This window comes from Mustelus asterias, chromosome 6, assembly GCF_964213995.1.
Source record: "Mustelus asterias chromosome 6, sMusAst1.hap1.1, whole genome shotgun sequence".
In the NCBI taxonomy this organism is placed as follows: Eukaryota; Metazoa; Chordata; class Chondrichthyes; order Carcharhiniformes; family Triakidae; genus Mustelus; species Mustelus asterias.
In genome coordinates this window covers 8603649-8627225 of record NC_135806.1, presented here as the reverse complement: position 1 = coordinate 8627225, position 23577 = coordinate 8603649, and the positions used below count along the sequence as shown (strand labels likewise).

Genomic DNA, 23577 nt, shown 5'->3' with positions numbered 1-23577 from the left:
ACTGGAAGAAAAATTCACCAAGCTGCTGATTTAAAAAAAAAAAAATTCTTTAAAATGTCTGTATTGTTACAGAGGATCATGAGGACTAAACTTAATAAATCAAATGTTGCTCTGAAAGATGGAATTAAATTGACTTTAAACTTTCTGCATGGTTTATTTGGTAGGAAATATCTCCCTTTCACCTCTCTCTCTCTCTCTCTCTCTGTCAATCACTCACTCACTCAGCCTCACCCCCTCTTTCACGCAATCACTCATGGACTCCAGTTTGGAAATCCCTATATTAACATACAAAATTAGCAGATAATATTTTTCCATTGTGATGTGAAATCTTGTACATTTTTTGGTGTACTTGAATTGTCCTTGTTTATTTTTATTAATGAAATAAGGTATTTCATGATTACAATTGTTACTTGGTTATGGTCAATTAACTGGAGATACCTGCACTTGGGTTATAGTTAAATCTGTGCACCTACTAGTTCTGTTGCTTCCTCTAACTTTTATCAAAGCTTTTTTGGTGTAACCAAAGAATATCTTGACAAACCTCAGTAAAAGGAAAGGACTGTTCTGACTTAAGGGAGTTGGAAAGCAACTGTATCTGGAAAGTGACTGCACCCTCAGCAATCCTGATTGCATAATGCAACTCAAAACAGCATTGTATGTAGAATGATTTTTTTCTATCCCCATCCTGCTGACAAACCTGCAGTCATGTCCCCTATGACTCGACTCCTCACTTGGAGCCATGCACATTAATGTGAGTTTGCTGAGCGAAGAGGGGAAAGCTGCTTGAGACCTTGTTTAACCAGGTCTGACGGTGCTACTTTCTCAATATTGCATCCAAAACCTACATTTTTGAAGTGAATGTGGGGAGTGAAAGTCTTTGTATTTAAGTATTACAGTAACTGCTCCAACACACTTTTACCGTTGACCAGATGCAGATGCAATGTAAATTTAAATCCAATGGGGTGTAAAACTCCTTAAACTCAAGTGAATTTTCCACATCATCCCTTCTGGTCTTCAGTATTTAAATATATTCTTAAATTTTTACTCCTACAGATGCTAGGTGTACTGGTAGTGGGCAAAACATGTTTGCATATGTTGTAAAATAGCTCAACACAATTAATGATTGTACAGGGGGAAATTCAACTCACAATTTTTGAACATTATTGGAGTAAAAATTCTAGTAAAGGAAATGTGGTTAAGTTACTGTAACTTTATATTAACATTATTGTGTTTCTTTCTTTAGGCGCACCTGGTATAATCTCCAATCCCTATGGGGGTAGTGGATTTGGCCCTGCTCTTGGCTTTCCACAAACTGCAGGTTAGCTTTTAATATTAGATTTGTGTCAATACCTTAGCAGATTGCCCCAGGAGCACCAACTTATAATTCTTTTTTAAATAAAGGGATTCTCCCGATGCCTCATTTGATTAGCACATAAATGCAGTGGAAATCAAAGGATTTCAAATCTACCTTCAGTGTTAGCGGATGCTGATCTTGGTGGACGGTTGATGATGATGATGGTGGTGGTGATGAGGAATAGTGGCTCCTGGGACTTGTGCTTTACTTAACCCATGGGAGTTTCTCACCTTAATCAGATGACGATCCATTGATCTCAGAATGGAAAGAGCACGCTGTCTGTTGGCTTAGTGTTACCTGTGTATCCCTCACTTCCCCCACTGTAAAATGGCCTTCATAGCTCATTGTCCATTCCTGTGTGCAAGCCCATTTCAGAGTCCTAGGAGAGGAAAGAAGAAAGCATGGGAGAATTGGTGTCAGTGAGAAAGCATAAAATAGGTTTTAACTATAGTGGCCATGTACGCTACACTGAGATTTAGCATGTATCTTATTAACACCGAGTGATGGGATCTGACGTCTTAATGAATTGCTAATTTTTAAAGCAGTAGTATACAAGTGTATTCTAACCATCTCAGACTCTCTCCAATGAACTTCTGAAAGGTATGGTTCATTATATGAAGGGTGCATACCTGCCATGGATAATGTCAAAATCCTTACTGCCTCCAGGTCTGTCTGTTCAAGGAATTCCAGGAGGGCTTGGGCACCTTGGCCTTCCACATGGTGCAGTTGGTGGTCGTCTCGCAATGCACGGTATTGGCCCAGCAGCAAACTCTGTCCTGCTAGTCAGCAATCTAAACCCTGAGGTTGGTGATATCCTTAAGAAACACAATATTAATGAATCCTGCTTACTTATTTTCACTTTTTGTAGAATACATTGCTGTATATATTGTTTGGAAAATTGGGACTTTCGGTACTGTTTTAATTTTTAGGATGGCAGTGATTTTGTTTTAGACTGTTATGCTCGTAATTTATAATGTCCATCTATGCAGAAACCATCCTTCCACAGCCTCAGATGAATTCCAAATCAAATCAATGCAAGACTAATGTCTATTAGAAGAAGCTGAGGTTTGATAGATTCGCAAACTGCTCGAGAAACTTGACAGTCTATATTCAGTGCATACTGCAGTAACGTTCTCCTGTGGACTGCTCATTTCAGCTCCGCTTTGGGCTCCTATGCATTACCATTAGCCATTACAAGCTCCAATGCCTGGCATTGATGTAGTGAATGTGGCTCTGGTGAAGGCCAAGTTAAACTTGTTGAATGCCCTCTTTTCTCCAATCTGTGGCTCAGCACTATGCAAATGCATAGAAACATAGAACATAGAAACCCTACAGTGCAGAAGGAGGCCATTCGGCCCATCGAGTCTGCACCGACCACAATCCCACCCAGGCCCTACCCCCACATATTTACCCGCTAATCCCTCTAACCTACGCATGTCTGGGGCAATTTTAACCTGGCCAATCAACCTAACCCGCACATCTTTGGACTGTGGGAGGAAACCGGAGCACCCGGAGGAAACCCACGCAGACACGAGGAGAATGTGCAAACTCCACACAGACAGTGACCCGAGCCGGGAATCGAACCTGGGACCCTGGAGCTGTGAAGCAGCAGTGCTAACCACTGTGCTACCGTGCCGCCCTAATGATCTTTTTGATCTTCAAGGCAGGCTAAGGGAGTCAGGCATTAGGATAGCATGCATAACATGCATGTTATGCATGCTATCCTAATGCCTTGAATATTTGTCCATATTTATGCCAGTAGCACGTTGCAGTTCTGATTGCCCTGTAGATGGACGTAATTACCAGATACATGCAGTTATAGGTGCCTAAAAGCACATCATTTATTAACCTAAGGAATTGTGCTGGTGGTCAAGTATAAATTTGGCATTAATCCAAGTATAGGTCTCAAAATTGATTTTAGAGCATCATACAGCTTGTCATAAAGGAGCTCACATGATGCAAATCGCACAAAGTTGACATTTTGGTACTGAAAGAAATTAGGCAAATGGAATATCGGCATTTATTGCAAAGCGGATGGAATGTGAAAGTAGGGAAGTCTTGCTGCAACTGTACAGAGCACTGGTGAGACCACATCTCGGATACTATGTATAGTTTTGGTCACCTTACCTCTCGAGGGATGGGCTTGCATTTGAGATAGTTCAGTAGGTTGTTCCAGCAATGCAAGAGTTGTCTTTTGAGAAAAAGTTGAGCATCTGGGCCTATACTGATTGGAGTTTAGAAGAACAAAAGATAATCTTTTTCGAACATAAGATTCTGAGTGGGGCTTGACAAGGATAGATGCACAAGATGTTTCCCTTTTTTTTTTGAGAAAATCTGGAACAGTTTAGAAATAGATTTAAAATGAGACAAGGAATTTCTCCTCTGAGGATTATTAGTCTTGGAATTCTCTTCCCAGCCAGCAGTGAAAGCTTAGTTATTGAATATATTCAAGGCTGAGTTAGGCAGATTTTTGATCTTCAAGGCAGGCTAAGGGAGTCAGACAGGAAAGTGGAGTAATCTGTCATGATTATATTGAATGGCAGAGCAGGCTTAGGAGGGCTGAATGGCTGCTGCTATTTCTTATCATCTTAGAATTTAAATCGTATATCAAAGTCAGTACGGACTTGATGGGCCAAATGGCCTCCTTCTGCACTGTCAGGATTCTATGAAATCAGACCAACATCTTAAAGCACTACAGAGTGACAAGGCACTAGCAACTGTGTAATGAAAGTTTTAGCGTGTGAATGTGATGCCTGAGTGCCAGTCAAATAGAAGCATTTATTGCCTCCTAAAAATGGGTCTTTTCCTTGGATCCTCTTGCTGGTGGGGGAACTTATACAGTGATTGTAGACGAGGCAAAATGCTTACAATAGTGGATTTGTAACAAATTAAATCACGTCTTTCCCCCCACTTATTGAATCTAAATCGTTTTTAACAAAAAAGGAAACTTGGGTGAAGAGTTTAATAGTGAACTTTGAGATTCTGTAATAAATAACTACCCCATCCCTAACTGAAAATTCATGATTTCTCCTTAAACAACTGGGCAGCTGTGATTCATCCCTTTCATTGCACTCTTGTCATTGTCCTTGTGTATTTTCATATTTCGTGATATTTTCTGTCTTTGGCTTTTTAATGTATGTTACATCCATGCTATATACAATTTTTATTTCATTATAGTGTGTTTTGTATTACTGTCAAGTCTGATTGCAATTAACAATTGTTACTACAAACTTCTCTTTATCGTAGCTGTTGCCAGAACATGCATTTAGTTTAGAAAAGAGCTCAAACATTAGGAAAGGAGGTCCTATACTTAAAGCATCAACTGTGTATTTAGTTGGCCCTTAAGAGTTTATAAAATCAAAGATTTACTATACTATGGTGTTAATATTTTTCTAACTTTCAACTTCAATGAAGCCATACTATCAATGAAGCAATTGTATATTTATATAACAATTATTTGTTATAATCCATGCATTAGATATTTCTGCAGCACTCAGTTTTTAAAATTCATTCATGGGATGTGGGCATTGTTGGCTAGGCCAGTATTTATTGTCCATCCCTCATTGCCTTTGAGAAGATGGTGGGGTGAGTTGCCACCTTGAACCGCAGCAGTCCATGTGGTGTAGGAACACCCACGGCCCTGTTAGGAAGGGAGTTCCAGGATATTGACCCAGCGACAGTGAAGGAATGCCAATATATTTCCAAGTCAGGATGGTGAGTGGCTTGGCGGGGAACCTTCAGGTCGTGGTGTTCCCATGTATCTGCTGCCCTTGTCCTTCTAGACGGTAGCGGTCGTGGGTTTGGAAGGTGCTGTCTAAGGAGCCTTGGTGAGTTCCTGCAGTGCATCTTGTAGATGATACACACTGCTGCCACTGTGCGTCGGTGGTGGAGGGCGTCAATGTTTGTGGATGAGGTACCAATCGAGGGCTGCTTTGTCCTGTTTAGTGCTCAAATTGAATGCCATTAGCACATATTATGCAGTTTAATAGTTTAAAGGAAATTGATTTCATGTAATATGTCCATAATATACATTGTGTGCATTAAAAATCTTGACAATTTTTTGCACATGACTTAATAGTTCAGCCAAGCTATTGTGGTCAACAATTATTTTTGATTAAATGTCTGATTTTCATTACGCTGAAATTGAGAATGATTTTTAATACTACAGAGGAAAGCAACTGCAATTAACATGTCTTTATCTTCATGCTAGAATAACTTTATTAAGCTTTGGGACTTGAAACATTTCTGCCAAACATGCTTTGTGTGGCAGGTATTGAGAGAAGTAGTGAACTTTTCCCATTTCTATTTTATATAGATTTGTCTCCATATCCAAGCATAATCCTTCTGCCAAATAAAGGCTCATTGTCATTCTTCTAGCCTTCAAAAGTATGCTACCATTTGTTTAAGTTAGCAGAAATCTTTCTGAATGGAACTTAAATGCAAGAGGCATATTCTCATGTCTGCCCATAGATTTTTGCTAGATGGTAAATTTTGTTTGTGTATAGGGTGAAAACAGAGCAGTCATGGGGTTGAGTCATTTTTGCATCATGTCAGTGATTTGACTCAGAAAAATTGTTGATTGCATCCATTGAGCTGCCAGTGGGCTGTGGAGGAATAAAAATAAGGGATAGGGTAAGATGCCTTTTTTTTGGCAAAACTCATTCTGAGCACATATTTTACTGACTTTATAATATTTCTTCTTTTTTCCTCATTGTCTGCTTCACTAATTCCATCATTTTTCCAAAATTTGCCATACCAACAAACGTCCCCAAAACAACAAATCTGCATTTGAACCTTCTATACTTTTTTTTTTGTGATCAAATCGAATGCTCGATGGATCAAACTGGCCTTCAACTGTAATGCTGAAACACTTCGATGCGGGCGATTTGATGATGTTTGTCTCCGGTCCATCTTGTGCTGACTTGTTTTGTTTCCCCCTACTACAGAAGGTTTCACCTCACTGGCTGTTCATCCTCTTTGGTATGTTGTCATTTCCACTGCTATTTTACAATGAATTTTTTTGTTTGCATTTAAGTTTGTGCTTCATTCAACAGGATCTCACATCTATGCTATCAATTAATTTTATGTTAAATATTAAAATGCATGAAATTTTATTTCTGCAGTGTAGCATTTGTTAATGTGTGCACATGTCTTTTTTTAGTGATTGAAAATTATTTTCCTTTCTTCCTGCTCTGATCCTGTCCTGTCTATACTCTGCTTTGTTTTAAATTATCACTTGAACTATGTCTCGTATTTCAGTGAAATTGAAACTTTTTTATTTTTGTTTGATCATCCTGAAGGAGTTTATGGTGATGTACATCGTGTGAAGATCTTGTTCAATAAAAAAGAAAATGCCTTAATACAGATGGCAGATGCAAACCAAGCTCAGTTGGGTAAGGTTCATAAACTAATTCATCAATGTCCTTTCAAGTAGTTCACAATTTGAGTTGCTTGCCTATTTTCCTTCTCCCTAATTGGGGTATTGCTGCTCACTAGAACCCCACCACCACTACAAAACATCTGGATTCCCTCAAGTAGCTGCTGTTGGGTGATTGTTGACATTGGGAGGCTGTATGGCTTATATACATCACAGTTGAAGTTTTTCAAATCTTTGCTTGAAACAGTAGATAACATTTGAGAATGTTAGCCTTTGCCAATGTCCTTTTCTCTAACCAAGGAGCTGCAAGAGTAATTGTAGCAGCTTGATTGCTACTCTGGATCAAATCAGCCATGTTTTTACTCTCTATCATATGCAGTATGCAAGTCATTCTTTACATTTTGAGTAGTTAATGTAGGAGCACAGTGTTGAACCTGAAATTTGAGGTCGGAGTAGCTGACTTTTCTAAGGCAAAAGGTACAAGATGAGTGCAAGCTCCATTCTTTCCTTCCACTTTAGGCTGTAACTAGAAAATCAAAATACAGATTAATATACAAACAAAATTCTGGTAAATTTATTACAAAATCCATTGCATTAAGAGGGGCATGAATTTTCAAGTTGATTGAAATATTTGATGCATAGGAACAGACCACTTATTCTTGGCTTGAGAACTGAGACAATTTGAGAATCCTTGAATTTTCTGCAAGTCGACTTACAAGCACAAATGTTCTTTTCTCCTCAGCCATGAGCCATCTTAATGGGCAGAAGGTATATGGCCGGGTATTGCGCGTGACTTTGTCAAAACATCAAATGGTTCAGCTTCCTCGGGAAGGCCAGGAGGATCAGGGTCTAACCAAGGACTACAGCAGCTCGCCACTCCATCGCTTCAAGAAACCTGGGTCAAAGAACTTCCAAAATATTTTCCCTCCGTCGTCTACCCTGCATCTCTCCAACATTCCGTGAGTAACTTCAGGAAAATGGGAGTTCTCATCAAGGACTGGAAGGCAGCCAGAACCATTTTTTAATAATCTAATTGAGAAATAAATCTGCATCTAACAATACATTGTGTAGTTGTCAATTTAAGAAATTTATGCTGTCTTTTGCAAAGTTTTTTTATGCAGGTGAAAAAATATCATTACTTTTTTTATATTAACTAGCGGTCAGGTTGTGTCTAAACAGCCTGACTTGAGGTGCAGTTTTGCCCAGTGGAAGTGATGTCCTGTTCAATATGCATGGAGTCATGTACTGTATGGCATCTCAACTTTAAGTACTGCACCTGGCTCATTGAGCCAGGGTTGGTCTATTGGCTGGGTGGTAATGGTCGAACAGAGGATATGCTGTACCATGAGGTTACAGGTAGTTTTGAAATACAGTTCTGCTACTGTTGATGGCCCACAGCAGCTTATGGATGCCACGGTTGAAACGACTGGATATGTTCTGAACCTATCCCACATAGCTCATAGTGCCACACAAGGCAATGGAGGGTGTGCTCTGTGTGAAGACAGGTCTTTGTCTCCACAAGGACTATGTGGTGGTCAGTCCCTACGCATGCTGTCATGTTCAGGTGTGTCTGCAACAGGTAGATGGGTGAGTTAGAGATCAAATAGATGTTCCTTTTTTATTACCTAGCAGGTATGTCCCTCAGGATTCGGTAGTGCTTCTGAGCCATTGCTGATAATGGACATTGATGCCACCCAGCCAGAATACATTGTGTTCTTGCTACCCTTGGTACGTTTTCCAAGTGGTGTTCAATGTGAAGGAACACTAATTTTTCAGCTGGTGGTGGGTGGTAATCGGGAGGAAATTTCCTCGTCCATGTTTGATTCCATGTCATGAGACTTCATGCAGTTTACAACTAATATTAAGGGCTTCCAGTGCCACTGCCTCCTGACTGTATACCACTGTACCAGGGGTGGTTATGGATGAGTCTGGGATGTTGACTGAAAAGTATGATTCTGTTAGTGTGACTGTCAGCTGTTGCTTGACTAGTCTGTGGGGAAACACTCCCAATTTTCAGAGGCTCCTAAGTATGAACAAAGAGGACTGTGACACTTTCAAGTTTTGAGTTCAGTGCCTAGATGAATGCCCGGTTGTCCATCTGGTTTTATTCTTACACTTGGTCCCAGTGGTTTTGCACAACAAAGCAGCTTGCTAGGCCATTTTGGAGAACACTTTTTCTCCAGCCAGAATCAACCAGGTTATTGCAGATCAGGAATCACATGGACCAATTAAGGAGGACAGATTTCCTTTGCTAAAGGACCATATCGGTTTTTAAAGCAACCCAGTCATTACCTAGTCACCATTACTGACTAGCTTTTAATTCTCAAATTTAACTGAATGAAATCCCCCAGTTGCTGTGCTGAAGTTTGAACTCTTGATTAGTCCAGGCCTCCGGACTACTAGCCCAATAGCATAATCATTGTTACTGTGCTCAGTTTATTTAATGGTTTGAGGGTGAGCTGGGTGTTGCTTTGCTAACAACTTCCATTCCTCCATTAAAAACTGTTGTGTGCATTTCTCTCAGTGCAAATTATAGTATTGTGTCTCAAAGTAGTTGAAGTCGAAAGTATAATTTCTTTTACATAGAACATAGAACATTACAGCGCTGTACAGGCCCTTCGGCCCTCGATGTTGCGCCGACCAGTGGTACCAATCTAAAGCCCCTCTAATCTACACTATTCCAATATCATCCATTTACAGTCAGCATGTAAAATCTGAAGAATTTAGGTGGTTAATACAGTAACACTAGCATAATGCTGTGTAACTGAGCCCCGATTGTAATTCCCTTGTTGAGTGAAAGACCACTGTTTTTATGTTCCTCTCCATGATATCCATAATTTCTAGAGTATTGTAGTTGAAGTTTGATCTGTTATAGATTAAAAATGATTATGAATTGTCGGCTTTGTGTTGTTTGTAAAGAACTGTTCTGGCCTCTTTTTAGACCTTCAATCACAGAAGATGATTTGAGGAATCTGTTTGAAAGTACTGGATGCTCCGTGAAAGGCTTCAAGTTTTTCCTGTAAGTCCACTTTTGCTTTATATCTCCAGCAACTGTTTCATCTCACATAATGCTGGGTTAACATTGTTGCAGAAGTCTCAACAGTTGATTGTTGTTGTTGTTGATATCTGCCTTTTCATACTGAGGAGTAATTTTGCTGCTCCAAGTATCAGTCCTATATTTATTACATAATACTAGTGTTATGATGCTGTACGTGTTTTGCTGCTAAACTTCACTGTGCCCTTAAGGATGCTCCTGAATGGACAAAATGATCTACGTTGTATCAAACTATAAACCTATAATATCTGTCTGGGAGCAGTGCATCAGCTTGTAAATGTGAGGCACCGTGTGATTGGCACTTTTGCATTGATGATCGGGTGTGATGTCGGCACCAAATGTAGCATTTTAATTTTCTTTATTGATCCATGCGTCTTCTGTGATTTTTAAGTGTCCCAAATGTTGAATTGAAAACTGTTCGATAAAACGGCAAAAATCTCCTGACCATATAACACATTAGGGTAAGGAAAAAGACATTTTGGCAAGAATGCATGGTGTAATTGAATGTTTGCTTAATATCTTGAATCAGAGGCACAGTCAGTCTAAAACTTTTGTTAGGTAAGCTTTTCAAGAGATTATGAAGCAATGATATGTAAAGAAAGTTGAGATGCAAATTGGCCTCAATTTAATAAGACACAGGGCTGGACATTTGATGAGGACTCGTCTACTGAGGTAGTTTGGGCTGAGGTTAGGAACAGGAAAGGAGAGGTCACCCTGTTGGGAGTTTTCTATAGGCCTCCGAAAAGTTCCAGAGATGTAGAGGAAAAGATTGCAAAGATGATTCTGGATAGGAGCGAAAGTAACAGGGTAGTTGTACTGGGGGACTTTAACTTTACAAATATTGACTGGAAAAGCTATAGTTCGAGTACTTTAGAGGGGTCGGTTCTTGTCTAATGTGTGCAGGAAGGCTTCCTAACGCAGTATGTAGATAGACCAACAAGAGGCGAGGCCACATTGGATTTGGTACTGGGTAATGAACCAGGCCAGGTGTTAGATTTGGAGGTAAGTGAGCACTTTGGTGACAGTGACCACAATTCGATTACGTTTACCTTGGCAATGGAAAAGGATAGGTATATACCAAAGGGCAAGAGTTATAGCTGGGGGAAAGGAAATTATGATGCGATTAGGCGAGATTTAGCTGGCATAGGTTGGGGAAGGAAACTGCAGGGGATGGGCACAATTGTAATGTGGAACCTGTTCAAGGAACAGCTACTACACGTCCTTGATAAATATGTACCTGTCAGGCAGGGAGGAGGCAGACATGTGAGGGAACCGTGGTTTACTAAGGAGGTTGAATCTCTTGTGAAGAGGAAGAAGGAGACTTATGTAAAGATGAGACGTGAAGGCTCAGTTAGGGCACTTGAGAGTTACAAGTTAGCCAGGAAGGACCTAAAGAAAGAGTTAAGAAGAGCCAGGAGGGGACATGAGAAGTCTTTGGCAGGTAGGATCAAGGAAAACCCTAAAGCTTTCTATAGGTATGTCAGGAGTAAAAGAATGACTAGGGTAAGATTAGGGCCAGTCAAGGACAGTAGTGGGAAGTTGTGCGTGGAGTCTGAAGAGATGGGAGAGGCACTAAATGAATATTTTTCGTCAGTATTCACACTGGAGAGGGACAGTGTTGTCGAGGGGAGTACTGAGATGCAGGCTGTTGGACTGGATGGGATTGATGTTCATAAGGAGGAGGTGTTAGCAATTCTGGAAAGGGTAAAAATAGATAAGTCCCCTGGGCCGAGTGGGATTTATCCTAGGATTCTTGGGAGGCTAGAGAGGAGATTGCAGAGCCTTTGGCTTTGATCTTTGTGTCGTCATTGTCTACAGGAACAGTGCCAGAAGACTGGAGGATAGCAAATGTTGTCCCCTTGTTCAAGGAGAGTAGGGACAACCCTGGTAATTATAGACCAGTGAGCCTTACTTCTGTTGTGGGCAAAGTATTGGAAAGGATTATAAGAGATAGGATTTATAATCACCTAGAAAGGAATAATTTGATTAGGGATAGTCAGCACGGTTTTGTGAAGGGTAGGTCGTGCCTCACAAACCTTAATGAGTTCTTTGAGAAGATGACCAAAGAGGCGGATGAGGGTAAAGCGGTTGATGTGGTGTATATGGATTTCAGCAAAGCGTTTGATAAGGTTCCCCACGGTAAGCTTTTGCAGAAAATACGGACACATGAGATTGAGGGTGATCTGGTGGTTTGGATCAGGAATTGGCTAGCTGTAAGAAAACAGAGGGTGGTGGTTGATGGGAAATATTCATCCTGGAGTTCAGTTACTAGTGGTGTACCGCAAGGATCTGTTTTGGGGCCACTGCTGTTTGTCATTTTAATTAATGACCTGGATGAGGGCGTGGAAGGATGGATTAGTAAATTTGCGGATGACACTAAAGTCGGTGGAGTTGTAGACAGTGCGGAGGGAAGTGGCAGGTTACAGAGGGACATAGATAAGCTGCAGAGCTGGGCTGAGAGGTGGCAAATGGAGTTTAATGCGGAAAAGTGTGAGGTGATTCACTTTGGAAGGAGTAACAGGAATACAGAGTACTGGGCTAATGGTAAGATACTTGGTAGTGTGGATGAACAGAGGGATCTGGGTGTCCATGTGCATAGATCCCTGAAAGTTGGCACCCAGGTTGATAGGGTTGTTAAGAAGGCGTACGGTGTGTTAGCTTTTATTGGTAGAGGGATTGAGTTTCGGAGCCAGGAGGTCATGCTGCAACTATACAAAACTCTGGTGTGGCCGCATTTGGAGTATTGCGTACAGTTCTGGTCGCCGTATTATAGGAAAGATGTGGAAGTGTTGGAAAGGGTGCAGAGGAGATTTACCAGGATGTTATCTGGTATGGTGGGAAAATCGTATGAGGAAAGGCTGAGGGGCTTGAGGATGTTTTCGTTAGTGAGAAGAAGGTTAAGAGGTGACTTAATAGAGGCATACAAGATGATCAGAGGATTAGATAGGGTGGACAGTGAGAGCCTTTTTCCTCGGATGGTGTTGGCTAGCACGAGGGGACATAGCTTTAAATTGAGGGGTGAGAGATATAGGACAGATGTTAGAGGTAGGTTCTTCACTCAGAGTAGTAAGGGCGTGGAATGCCCTGCCTGCAGCAGTAGTGGACTCGTCAACATCAAGAGCATTCAAATGGTTATTGGATAAACATATGGATGATATTGGAATAGTGTAGATTAGAGGGGCTTTAGATTGGTTCCACTGGTCGGCGCAACATCGAGGGCCGAAGGGCCTGTAATGTTCTATGTTCTAAACTTGTTCCTAAGCTCAAGTATGGAATATTATATAATAGAGACTTTCATAGAGCATTGGTTTTTAGTTTACAGTTGAATTCTGATCGTGCAACTTGCTGAAATACAAGAGCAAGTACATGGATGGCGTGATCATAAGTACTAATTTGCTGCAATTGCAGATTATCTCAACACGAGTGTTAACAGACTGTTCTTTTAGACCCACCCCTAAAAAATGTCCATTGAATATTCATCTCCCCTCTGTCAATGCTTTGTAAAAATGGTTATAAAGTACTCTTTGATCACAGACATACAAATTCAGTAAGATCATGGCTGATTTGATTGTGGCTTCCACTCCACATTCTGCCTACCCTCGATAACCTTTAACCACTGAGTCAGGAATCGATCTCCCTCTGGTTTAAAAATATTCATTGGCTCTGCCTCCACCACGCCTTGCGTAAGAGTATTCCAAAAACACTCACCCTCTGATGGAATAATTCTTCCTTATCCCCACCTTGCATGGGAGATGTCTTATTTTTAAACTGACCCCTATGCTAATTCCTCTGGGAGGAACATAGGGAAAATATCCTTTAGCATGCACCCTGCCAAAACTCCCTCAGAATCTTGTACGTTTCAATAAGATCATCTCTCAATCTTCTAAACTCCAGTGGGTACAAAGTAGCCTGCCCAACCTTGTAAGATTACCGCCCCCTCCCCCACTGCTACCCAGATATCTGAAGTGCTTTTAATGCATTCATATCCTTAATTAAATAAGGAGACCAAAATTGTGCACAACTCTAGATGTGGCTTCACCAAAGCCCTGTATCACTGTAATAATACATTCCTGTTTTTGTATTCCTTGCAATAAACTACAACATTCCATTTGCCTCCCTAAACACTTGTTAATATCAGATGCTAGAACACTCAGATCCATCCATAACATGGAGTTCTGTAATCACTCTCCTTTTAAATAATGTGCTGCTTTTCTATTCTTCCTGACAAAAATGATCAAGTTCACATTTCCCACATTATACTCCATCTCCCAATTTCATGCCTATTCAGTTAACCTATCTGTCACTTTGCCGACTCTTTATGTTCACTTCACAACTTACTTTCCTACCTTTGTGTCATCAGCAAATTTGGCAACCATGCATTTGGTTCCTTCATCCAAGTCATTGATCTGAATTGTAAGTAGTTGAGGCCCTAGAACTTTATGTTGTCAAGTTATATCATGGAAATCAGTCTAATGTACATTGTTGCCCCTTTTGGTTATTAGTGGGATGAGTTCATTAATCTGGTTTGCAGTAAGGATGCTCTTACCTAATTTCAGAAAAATCATGTGTCCCATACCAGAAAAAGTTTGAAGCCGAGTTTGTTTGAATTGCATTGATTCAGTACATATTCTCTGTCTAGATATTACTCCTAGATAGACAAGGTCTCCTTGAGTAGTGATTGCAACACTGAACTGTGCTGCCAGCTCTCCAGTTGCAGTTCACTTAACAACCTTGACCAATGCCCTTCTGATGGAATGAGGGCCGATTTTGAGGTAGTTCAGTTGTACACAAGTGTGGGATCACTTCCCACTACCTGTCCAATTCTTGGTATAATGATTAGACAGAACAAATGAAAAACCCAGCAGTGAAGGTGTGGATTGCTGAATAAAACCTTGGGATCCACTGCAACAATAAGCATCTGAGAACTTTGCTGCTCTGCACTCTACTGAGGTCATGCTGATTTGACATGTCAAGGCTGTGTGATTATCAGTCCTGTACTTGTGATTGCAGTACAACAAAAGATGTTTTAATCGTGAGCAGTAGCCTCCATCCAGAGGTAATCCATTTGGTCTTCAACATTATCTCATGCTAATAGGATCTAGGTGCTGCCTCTGCAGAAAGAGAAGCCAAAGGTGCAGACCACAGTTGGCCTCCTTGTATGGTGGAACAGGGAAGATTAATGGGAATGTCAAAAGTGAGTAATCTTAGAGTAGCAATGTTCTGAGTGTTAAGAACACACTGCGTTCTATTGTGAGCTACAATCAGATGATTTTCAGACAATCCGTATAAACTGTATTGCCTTGATGGAAGGGAGAGAGAATGAGTGGCATTGCATTTTTAAAAAATGTATATTTATTTCCAGAAATAAAGTATAATTTAAAGCGAGTAGGAATTGTGGATTAAAACATACTTTCCATTTGTGTGATGTTTTGTACTAAATTGAATTTTCTGTCAAGTAATCGTGTCCAAAATGAGTCTAGTATCCACTTTCAAACTGTCTCATTCTCTGACTCAGTGATTGTGTGGTGCTTGTGGATTTGATTTTCCAGGCAGGGTCATTTGAGGCTTTGAAGAAGGAATTGAATCATTGATGTGGGAAAAATTTGCAGAGCTGTGGGAAAAAGGGGAGTGGCATTGGATGAATGGCTCCTTCAGAAGGCCAGCACGGACATGACAGAAGGAAAAGCATCCTATGCTGTAACCATTCAATGGCTCTATGATTCATTCTGTCGGTGGATTGATGAGTTACTGATTCATAGGCTACAAGCATTTTGCAGCAGTAGTTCCCTGTGTGGAATGTTTCTAATTTTTGCATGGCTGAAAATTGTTATGGGCATTGCTGCTCTTAGCGATTGGTGAACAACATTAGCAGAGGTTATGAACAAGTCAAGTGTCTGCAAACCCTGACCAGGGAATGGTCAGTAGCACTTTGTCCTGTCCATTCCGGCCAGTTTTAGTTTTTATTCCATTGTCCTCATTTTTAAAAACAATCTCTAGCAGTTAAATTGTTTTAAAACCCGTTTTGTTCTTTGCATTGCAGGAAGGACCGTAAGATGGCTCTTATCCAGTTAGACAGTCTTGAAGAAGCCATCCAGGCTCTCATTGATCTTCACAATCATGACCTTGGAGAAAACCACCATCTCAGAGTTTCCTTTTCTAAATCTACGATTTAATTCCTCTCCTGTTTTCCCTATAGACTGGGACCACACAATGTGGTAAACTAGCATTCAGACAGAGACTGAAGTACCAATGACCAACTATGCCTGCAAGAGATGCTTAGAGTAATGATGTTTTAAGTGGAACACAACAGTGATGATGGGATCCTTCTTTTTGTTTATCCATCGGTTTAAACTTCAATCGATACCAATTTTCTTTGTCTAATTTTTGAAAGGTGCGGGTTTGTTGCAAGCAGTCCGCAGCTATAAATTGGTCTTCATTCACCTGCTATTAACAACTGGTTCAGTGAAAATTTCTTTTTAAAGAGAAGTTTACAATCTTGGGGGAGAGGGAAAAAAATCAGGTCTATATCTAAGTTTGACACACTTTAAGCAAATTATTTTGATAATATTGGGGAGGAAGAATTAAACATCATGGGTTTTCATGCCACTAAAATATAATCTGAAAGAAATTATCAGTTTCATATTTACTGTGTACTTGTTAATTATGTGCCTTATTACGTGCTTATAATCCGATAGATTAGAGGCTTTTCCTGAGGTTTCATCAGTACATGTATTGTGGGTTCTTTCAAAGGGAGTCTTTCTCCTAGTAGATTTAGGTAAATTTACTTTTGTGTATTTTTCAGCATTGCAACAGTTGCTAACTGATTTGATTTATATTACCAATTAGTACACAGACAGGAATGAAAGTGCAAACTTCCTTCCTCTCCTCGGGCGCAGTGCAGATCTGCATTCTCTCTGTACCATCCAAAAGCTGCAGAAATGCTGTATAAAAGCCTGTGCTGCGGCTCTGATTGAATTTTAAATATGATAACCAATTCAAAACTGCAATGCCCGAGGTTGATTTTCCTTTGAATATCTGCAAGGTTCTAAATGATTTAAATATCCAATCTGTGTGCTAAGAGTTTGTTATATGTTATCTTAAATATTTCATTTATTTGGATCTGTAGTGTGAACTTACCTGTTAATTTTACAAATGTTTAATTGTTATTATTGGCTGTTGTTTTGAGGAAATTTAGGCTTTTGAATGTTTCATTGCAGATACTTTTGAAAGTCCTCTGGGATTTTCCCTTTTGTTTCATTAGACTCCCTAGCTAAATATCTAGCATTTTATGTTTGCCTTTCTTGTTTTATTGAACGCTCACTGGACTAACTGCCAGTCTAGAAAACATGTCCTTAACTCTTCCATCCATTCTGAAAATACTTCAGAGCTGCACAGACTTTGCGAAGCTGCAACTAAACCATGGTTAGAACTGTACTGATTTATTAAATACAAGACTCTTTAATACCATTCAGGTGGAATTCCAAGACACTTGACAGAAACTATAAGGATTAAATATTAGTGAATGATAAGGTAGAGAAAACATGAGCTTTTATTTCAGGGTTTCAGAGAAAAACCAAAACAGGACCAAAGTTTATGTGCCTTCAATAGTCTTAATCATTTTTTTCTCTTCCCTCCAATTTGATCTTTTCCTTTTACTATATTTAGGCCTAAAATAGAAAACTATTATGAATGTAGTTTCAAGTATAAAAGGAGGGAGATTGTGAGTAATAGAAGAACAATTTTTTGTTTTCGTTATGGGGCGCTTCATTTTGATTGCACCTAGCTTGAGGAGAAAATACCTTAAGGTCACTAATTTACATTGAATTGGATCTGTCAACTCCCGCATGCTGAGCATGGAACCAGAGGTTCACGTCATAAAAGAAGCATCTTAAAACAGTTGTTAGGAATCGCACAGTAATTCCTCATAGTTTGTGGTGCCCTGAGCCAGAACTCTCCCAAAGTTGCAATTGTGTTTTCATTTACCATTCCACAAGTATAAAGCCTAAAACATTAGTGTGTAATACCTCTTGTTTTGTAACACCAATCACTGTGGTGTAGCATTCTCAGCAATGATCTAACAAGCTGTTTATTCTGTCTGCTGAACAGGTTAAGACAGAGCTCTTCCATTCGCAGGCAAATATAGTCAAACCAGCTTCTAATTGCTAATACTTGTGACTGAAGAGGAAAAGTCAGCTGACTTAAATTGATTGACATTGTGGGATACCTGAATTTATTTGCTTTTTGAATTTAAAAACTGGACTGATGTTGGTACAGCACCAACAATGGAGAAACACCCCAACTGGTATGTAATGGTGTACTTTCTGAGCTGATGCCAGTTAGGCACTTCATTTGCCTTCAGTCAGTGGGGTGATGGTGACATTGGAGATGCAGTATAACTAGGCTTGAGATATGCATTGTAGCTGGGATGCTCCCACCTGTGCAGTTCAGGCGAGGGTTGCAACATTTGCGTGGAATCCCTAAACCTCTCTTTCAAGCTGCTTTTCTTAAATCTTACCCTTCTAGCATTGAAGTGTTGGCAGGTGTGTAGTGCTTTCCTCCCTGTTCATTCATGTACTTGGTCTGTTCTTAAAATTCCTGCTTTTTTGAGTTTGTAAGAATGTTCAGCTGACAATGAAAATGCTGTAAATATTTGTAACAACTTTTTTTTAATCTGAGGTTTTTTGGGAACAAGAAGAAGTACAAACTGGTTTTTATATGAAAACATTGATTGTCTTGTATATTTTGATAAGCAACAGTACCAGGTTTCATTTGTAAAGCAGTTTGTGTCAATGTGGAAGAAACAAAATGGATTCCATTTCTGTTAAGATGATTTGTTTTTAATGCAGAGATGATGAAATATTAAAAAAATATTTTCTAATTGTCTATTGCATGTCTCTGTATACAGTGTTCCATTTCTTTCAATGTGTGTACTTGCTTGTATGGCCTTGATAATCTTTCCTCTAATTGTAGCATGCTTTCAATAAATGCCATGACACCTCTTGATCTTCCTGCCTCTTTGTCTAGCACTTTTAACTTGCTCTTTATTTTTTTCTTAATACTAGATCAGAGATTTCCAAACTGCCGCTCGGGGTTGGGTAGAGACAGGTGGGAGATGACATGCACTGTGTAGGGTGCATTTCAGTTACCTGTGAGGAGTTGGTACATTATTTATCTGGGTAGCCACTAGCTCCTGTCTGTCCCACTCCCTTTGCCGGCTAAATTGAATTTGTTTTGCAGCCGGCTTTGTCCCTTCTGTGTTCTTCCTGGTTTAGACTGAAACAGGACCTTTCACAGTTCCCCATGAGCAAGAGCTTTTGCTGTGTCAAGAGTCCATAGTTGCAGCAATAGAGGGGCAATGTGATGAGGCCAGGAGTGCAGCTTGGGACCACATATTCTGAACGGAGCAAAGTGACAAGGAGCACCTGCTCTTGTTGGATAATTATATTATCCGATTAACAGCAAAACAGAGGTCCACCTCCGTTCTATCCCCCTCAGACTGTGTTCCACACCACAGTCAGTAGAATATGAATTTCCTACTTAGGACAAAGCTAATGCAAGAGAATTTAAAACACGGAATTACATATAGCTGCAAGTTTTAGCGGGAAACTAGAGATTTTATTCATCCTGTGCAATATGGGCTCAGTACATATTTTACTATTCAGTTATGAATATTAAAATTGAATTGGTTACAAATACTTCAGTGGATTTTCATTTTGGGGTTAATAAAAGCCTAATTTTACTTCAGTATGAATGGTCAGTGTTCTGATCTGTTTTTTGTGAAACTTAGTTCTTGAAAGGCAACTATAGGAATTTAAAATGTGCCTAAATATAAAGAGTGACTTGTACTTAAAACTGATTCTACGAATCTCTGTGACGCCCTAATTGCTAAGATAAGAGCGAGTCAAGTTCTTTTCAACTTCGGTTTATGTAGTAGTGGGCACTGTGCAATTATTACTTTGTCTCAAGTATGTTAGCAGAGAAAATAAAATCTTATTCTATGCTAAATATGGTTTCTTAGAGGGGTCTGCGCATGCAAGGGACACAGAACTCTGAAAAGAACGTGCAGCAAAAAGTTTGTGAACCTCTGTTCTAGATCTATTAACTTGTTTCTTTTTTTGTTAATCTTTACACCTCATGACTTGCAGTCTTTCTTGCTGAAATAACATCCTTAAAACCATTTTTTGATGTTTTTAAAAGCACTGGTATGCCATTGTTTTTGCCCTTTACAGTTGTGCTGTGTGTTTGATGCTCCATTCTGTCGAACACCATCTTTGAAGGAAGTTAACTTTCCTCCCTTTTCGGGACTTTGCAGAACAGAGCTTTCAATTCTTGGGAAAATATGGCACTTTGTCTGTACATGCTAACGATGTTAGAAAGATGTTTATAATCAGTTGCTTGTTTTGTAGGATGTTTGAGACTTCGCTATCATCCTGTTTTAATTGGAGAGCCCTTACCCCGTCATTTAAACAACATCCCTTGGCTGATGCTCTGAACATAGCTTGCAAATTGCCACAGGTCTGGAATAGAGGGAAAGCTTTACTCTCTAATAACAGGGATTACCCAACCACACCATATGTCCAAAGTAAGTAGTTCAAGCCATTAACAAGAGTCAATTCCGCTCCAAGCTCTTGATAGATGTGCAAAAGAAATTCAGTAAAACTTATCTTTCAGCTCTCATGTCCCACAGGATATGGGGACGGTTGGGAATTCATTATTGCTGGGGTAGGAGAAACAGGGTTACTGGTGCAAATTTGCCATAATGTAGGGCAAAGTACTGTGGACTGGTAACCCTGAGGGCTGAACAGAAATCAAGAAACAACGTGGTTGTTTGATCACTTTATTTTTCTTTAAAAGAAAGCTGAATCAGAAAAAAGAGACCATCAGCTGTTGGGATCTTTTTAAAAAAAATATCCAACTGGTTGGTTAATGTCCTTTTAGAAAAGAAAAGCTGCCATCCTTAACCCAGTTTGGGGCGGTGTGTGGCTTCTATCGAACACCACTTGGTTGACTATTAGCTGCCCTCTTGTGGCCTATTAAGTCATTCAGTTGTATGAAACTGCTCCCAGAAGTTCACAAAAATGCTGACCGCAACCATCACAGGGCAACTAGGAGAGGACAACAAATACCTGCCCTGTCGGAGAAACCCACAGCCTGAGAATTAAATGAAAACTTTGCTTCAAGGCAGAATTTCAAATTCTAAAATTTTAGCCATCTTCTAAAGTATTTTTCTGGATTATCCCCACATGGATAGACTTGTTCCTAGAGACAAGCTCATGAATATACTTAGTTGCTAGAAAATCGCAAGGATAGCCTGGTGACGACGTTAATCTGCTTATTTTTTGAGAGACTGTCAATTCGGCTGAATTGTCCAAAACAATGTGATAAAATCAGGAACATTAAGTGAGGAAAAGCATGGTTTTAAAGAAGGCCATTGAATGATTACAGCACAGGAGGAGGCCATTCCTCCTGTCATGTCTATGTTGACCCCTTGAAGGAACAATTTGCCCAATGCCATCTCTTCTCCCCACCCCTTCCCACAGCCCTGCAAATTTTTCCTCAACAGATAATCTAATTTTATTTTGAAAGCCTCAAATGACCCTGCCTCCACCACGGGCAACCAGTGCAGAGGGGAGCGGGGTAGGCAGAGGACCTCCTTGTGTTGTTAACAGGTCCAGGCAGCAAGTGACTGAGGGGGTCGTCCGGCCCGACTGTCTGCCCCTCTACCATGACTATATTCATGGCTGGGTGTCCCTGGAGAGGGAGCACGTGGTGTCCGTTGAGCACCATCAACGCCTTCCATGCTCGTTGGTCACTGCGGGGACTGGGGTGTATTATTGACTCCTCTGATTTAATGTTCAGCTTTGCTTTAATTTCAAGTGGTTACCTCCTTGCTTTATCCCTGAGTTTGTTTAGTTTATTTGATTGGCATAAAAATTCTCCCCTCAACCTTTTCATGGAGAATAACTCCAGTTTCTCCAGTCTTGCCACCTCTACCCAGTAACGTGATATTTTACACGCCAACTTTTATTCATAAAGGATTGCTCCAAATCATTTCAGAGCACTGAAAAATCAATTCCACAAGCACCACACAGTCATTGTGGGTCAGCGAATGAGAGTTTGAAAGTGAATTCCAGGCTCAATTTGGATATGATTACTCTCAAGACAATTTAATTTAGTACAAAGCATCACATAAATGGAAAGTGTTTCAATTCAGAATTCCTACTCATTATTTTTGAAAGGCCAATATATTTTAAAAATGCAATAGCCCTCATTCTTCCTCCCATCTTGACTGTAGGCTTTTTACTTCAATAAGGAGGAAATAAAACTAGCAAGATAACAGTTCTTCTTACGATACAGTTTCCCTGGACTACCTGAAGATCATTTAATTATAGTTTACACAACAGAGCAATGTCCCTGACTAGCAAAGTGAGTGCAGGAAATCACTGAGGACGTTGCTACTTTAAGAATATTCACTTTTGACAGTCCCATTGACCTTCCCTATTCCACCGTATAAAGTGGCCAGTTGCCATCTGGACCTTTGGCTTCTCTTTCTGCAGAGGCAGCAGCATTGAGATCTTTTCAGTTTGCAATAACATTGAAGATCAGATGGCTTACCACTGGACAGAGGCTGCAACTCATCAAGACTCCTTGCCACTTTCCAAACTCACGACCACTACCGTCTAGAAGGATCAGGGCAACAGTGTTCAGGACCAGATCAGAAACTTCAAGGTATTTGATGAAGTTAACCTAGACCCTAACTTTTACATTTGATTTTGGCACTTGGGTGTTTCACTCCAGGTATGATTCAAGTGACCCACGGGGAAGCTTTTATCAAAACAAACATTTATTTAAGAACACAATATAACAAAACGAATTAGGATAACTTTTACCAATTCAAATACTTAAACATGACAGGAATCGTCGGAAAAAAGGTACAAAAAGGTCACGTACCAACCGACTCAAAACAGCTTCTTCCGTGCTGCTATCAGACTTTCGAATGGACTTGCCTCACGTTAAGTTGATATTTCACTACACCCTGGCTATGACTGTAACATTACATTCTTCACTCTCTCCTTCTCCATGAGCAGTATGCTTTGTATAGCATGCAAGAAACAATACATTTCACTATACTAATACATGTGACAATAATCAAATTATGCCTCACAACTGTGGTGGGTATGTTGTTGGAAGGTATTTTGAGAGGCAGGATCGACAGGCATTTAGAGATGCAAGGACTGATTAGGGACAGTCAGCCTGGCTTTGTGAGTGGAAAATCATGTCTCAAATTTGATTGAGTTTTTTGAAGGAATAACCAAGAAGGCAGTTGATGTTGTCTACGTGGACTTTAGCAAGGCCTTTGACAAGGTACCGCATGGTAGGTTGTCACATGAGGTTAAATCTCACGGGATCCAGGATGAGGTATTTAAATGGATACAAAATTGGCTTCTTGACAGAAACCAGAGGGTGGTTGTAGACGGTTGTTTTTCAAACTGGAGGCTTGTGACCACCGGTGTGCCTCAGGGATTAGTGCTGGGTCCACTGTTATTTGTCATTTATCTTAATGATTTGGATGCGAATATAGGAGGCCACGGTTAGTAAGTTTGCAGATGACACCAAGATTGGTGGCATAGTGGACAGTGAAGAAAGTTACCTCTGATTGCAACGGGATCTTGATCAATTGGGCCAGTGGGCTGACGAATGGTAGATGGAGTTTAATTTAGATAAATGTGAGGTGATGCATTTTGGTAGATTGAACCAAGGCAGGACTTACTCAGTTAATGGTACGGAGAG

The 23577-nt window shown here is 40.1% G+C and overlaps 1 protein-coding gene across 4 annotated transcripts in view; it reads left to right on the top strand.

The window, feature by feature from the left end:
• Positions 1 to 18669, top strand: part of ptbp3 (polypyrimidine tract binding protein 3) — a 92215-nt gene extending 73546 nt beyond the window's left edge. For all 4 annotated transcript variants that reach the window (XM_078214067.1, XM_078214065.1, XM_078214069.1 and 1 more), the window contains 7 exons: positions 1244 to 1318; positions 2021 to 2157; positions 6301 to 6334; positions 6655 to 6747; positions 7474 to 7690; positions 9673 to 9750; positions 15827 to 18669. In XM_078214067.1, the coding sequence (XP_078070193.1) occupies positions 1244 to 1318; positions 2021 to 2157; positions 6301 to 6334; positions 6655 to 6747; positions 7474 to 7690; positions 9673 to 9750; positions 15827 to 15959 (767 nt within the window). In that variant the 3' untranslated portion in view covers positions 15960 to 18669. The remainder of the gene's footprint in view (positions 1 to 1243; positions 1319 to 2020; positions 2158 to 6300; positions 6335 to 6654; positions 6748 to 7473; positions 7691 to 9672; positions 9751 to 15826) is intronic.
• The last annotated feature ends 4908 nt before the right edge of the window (positions 18670 to 23577 follow it).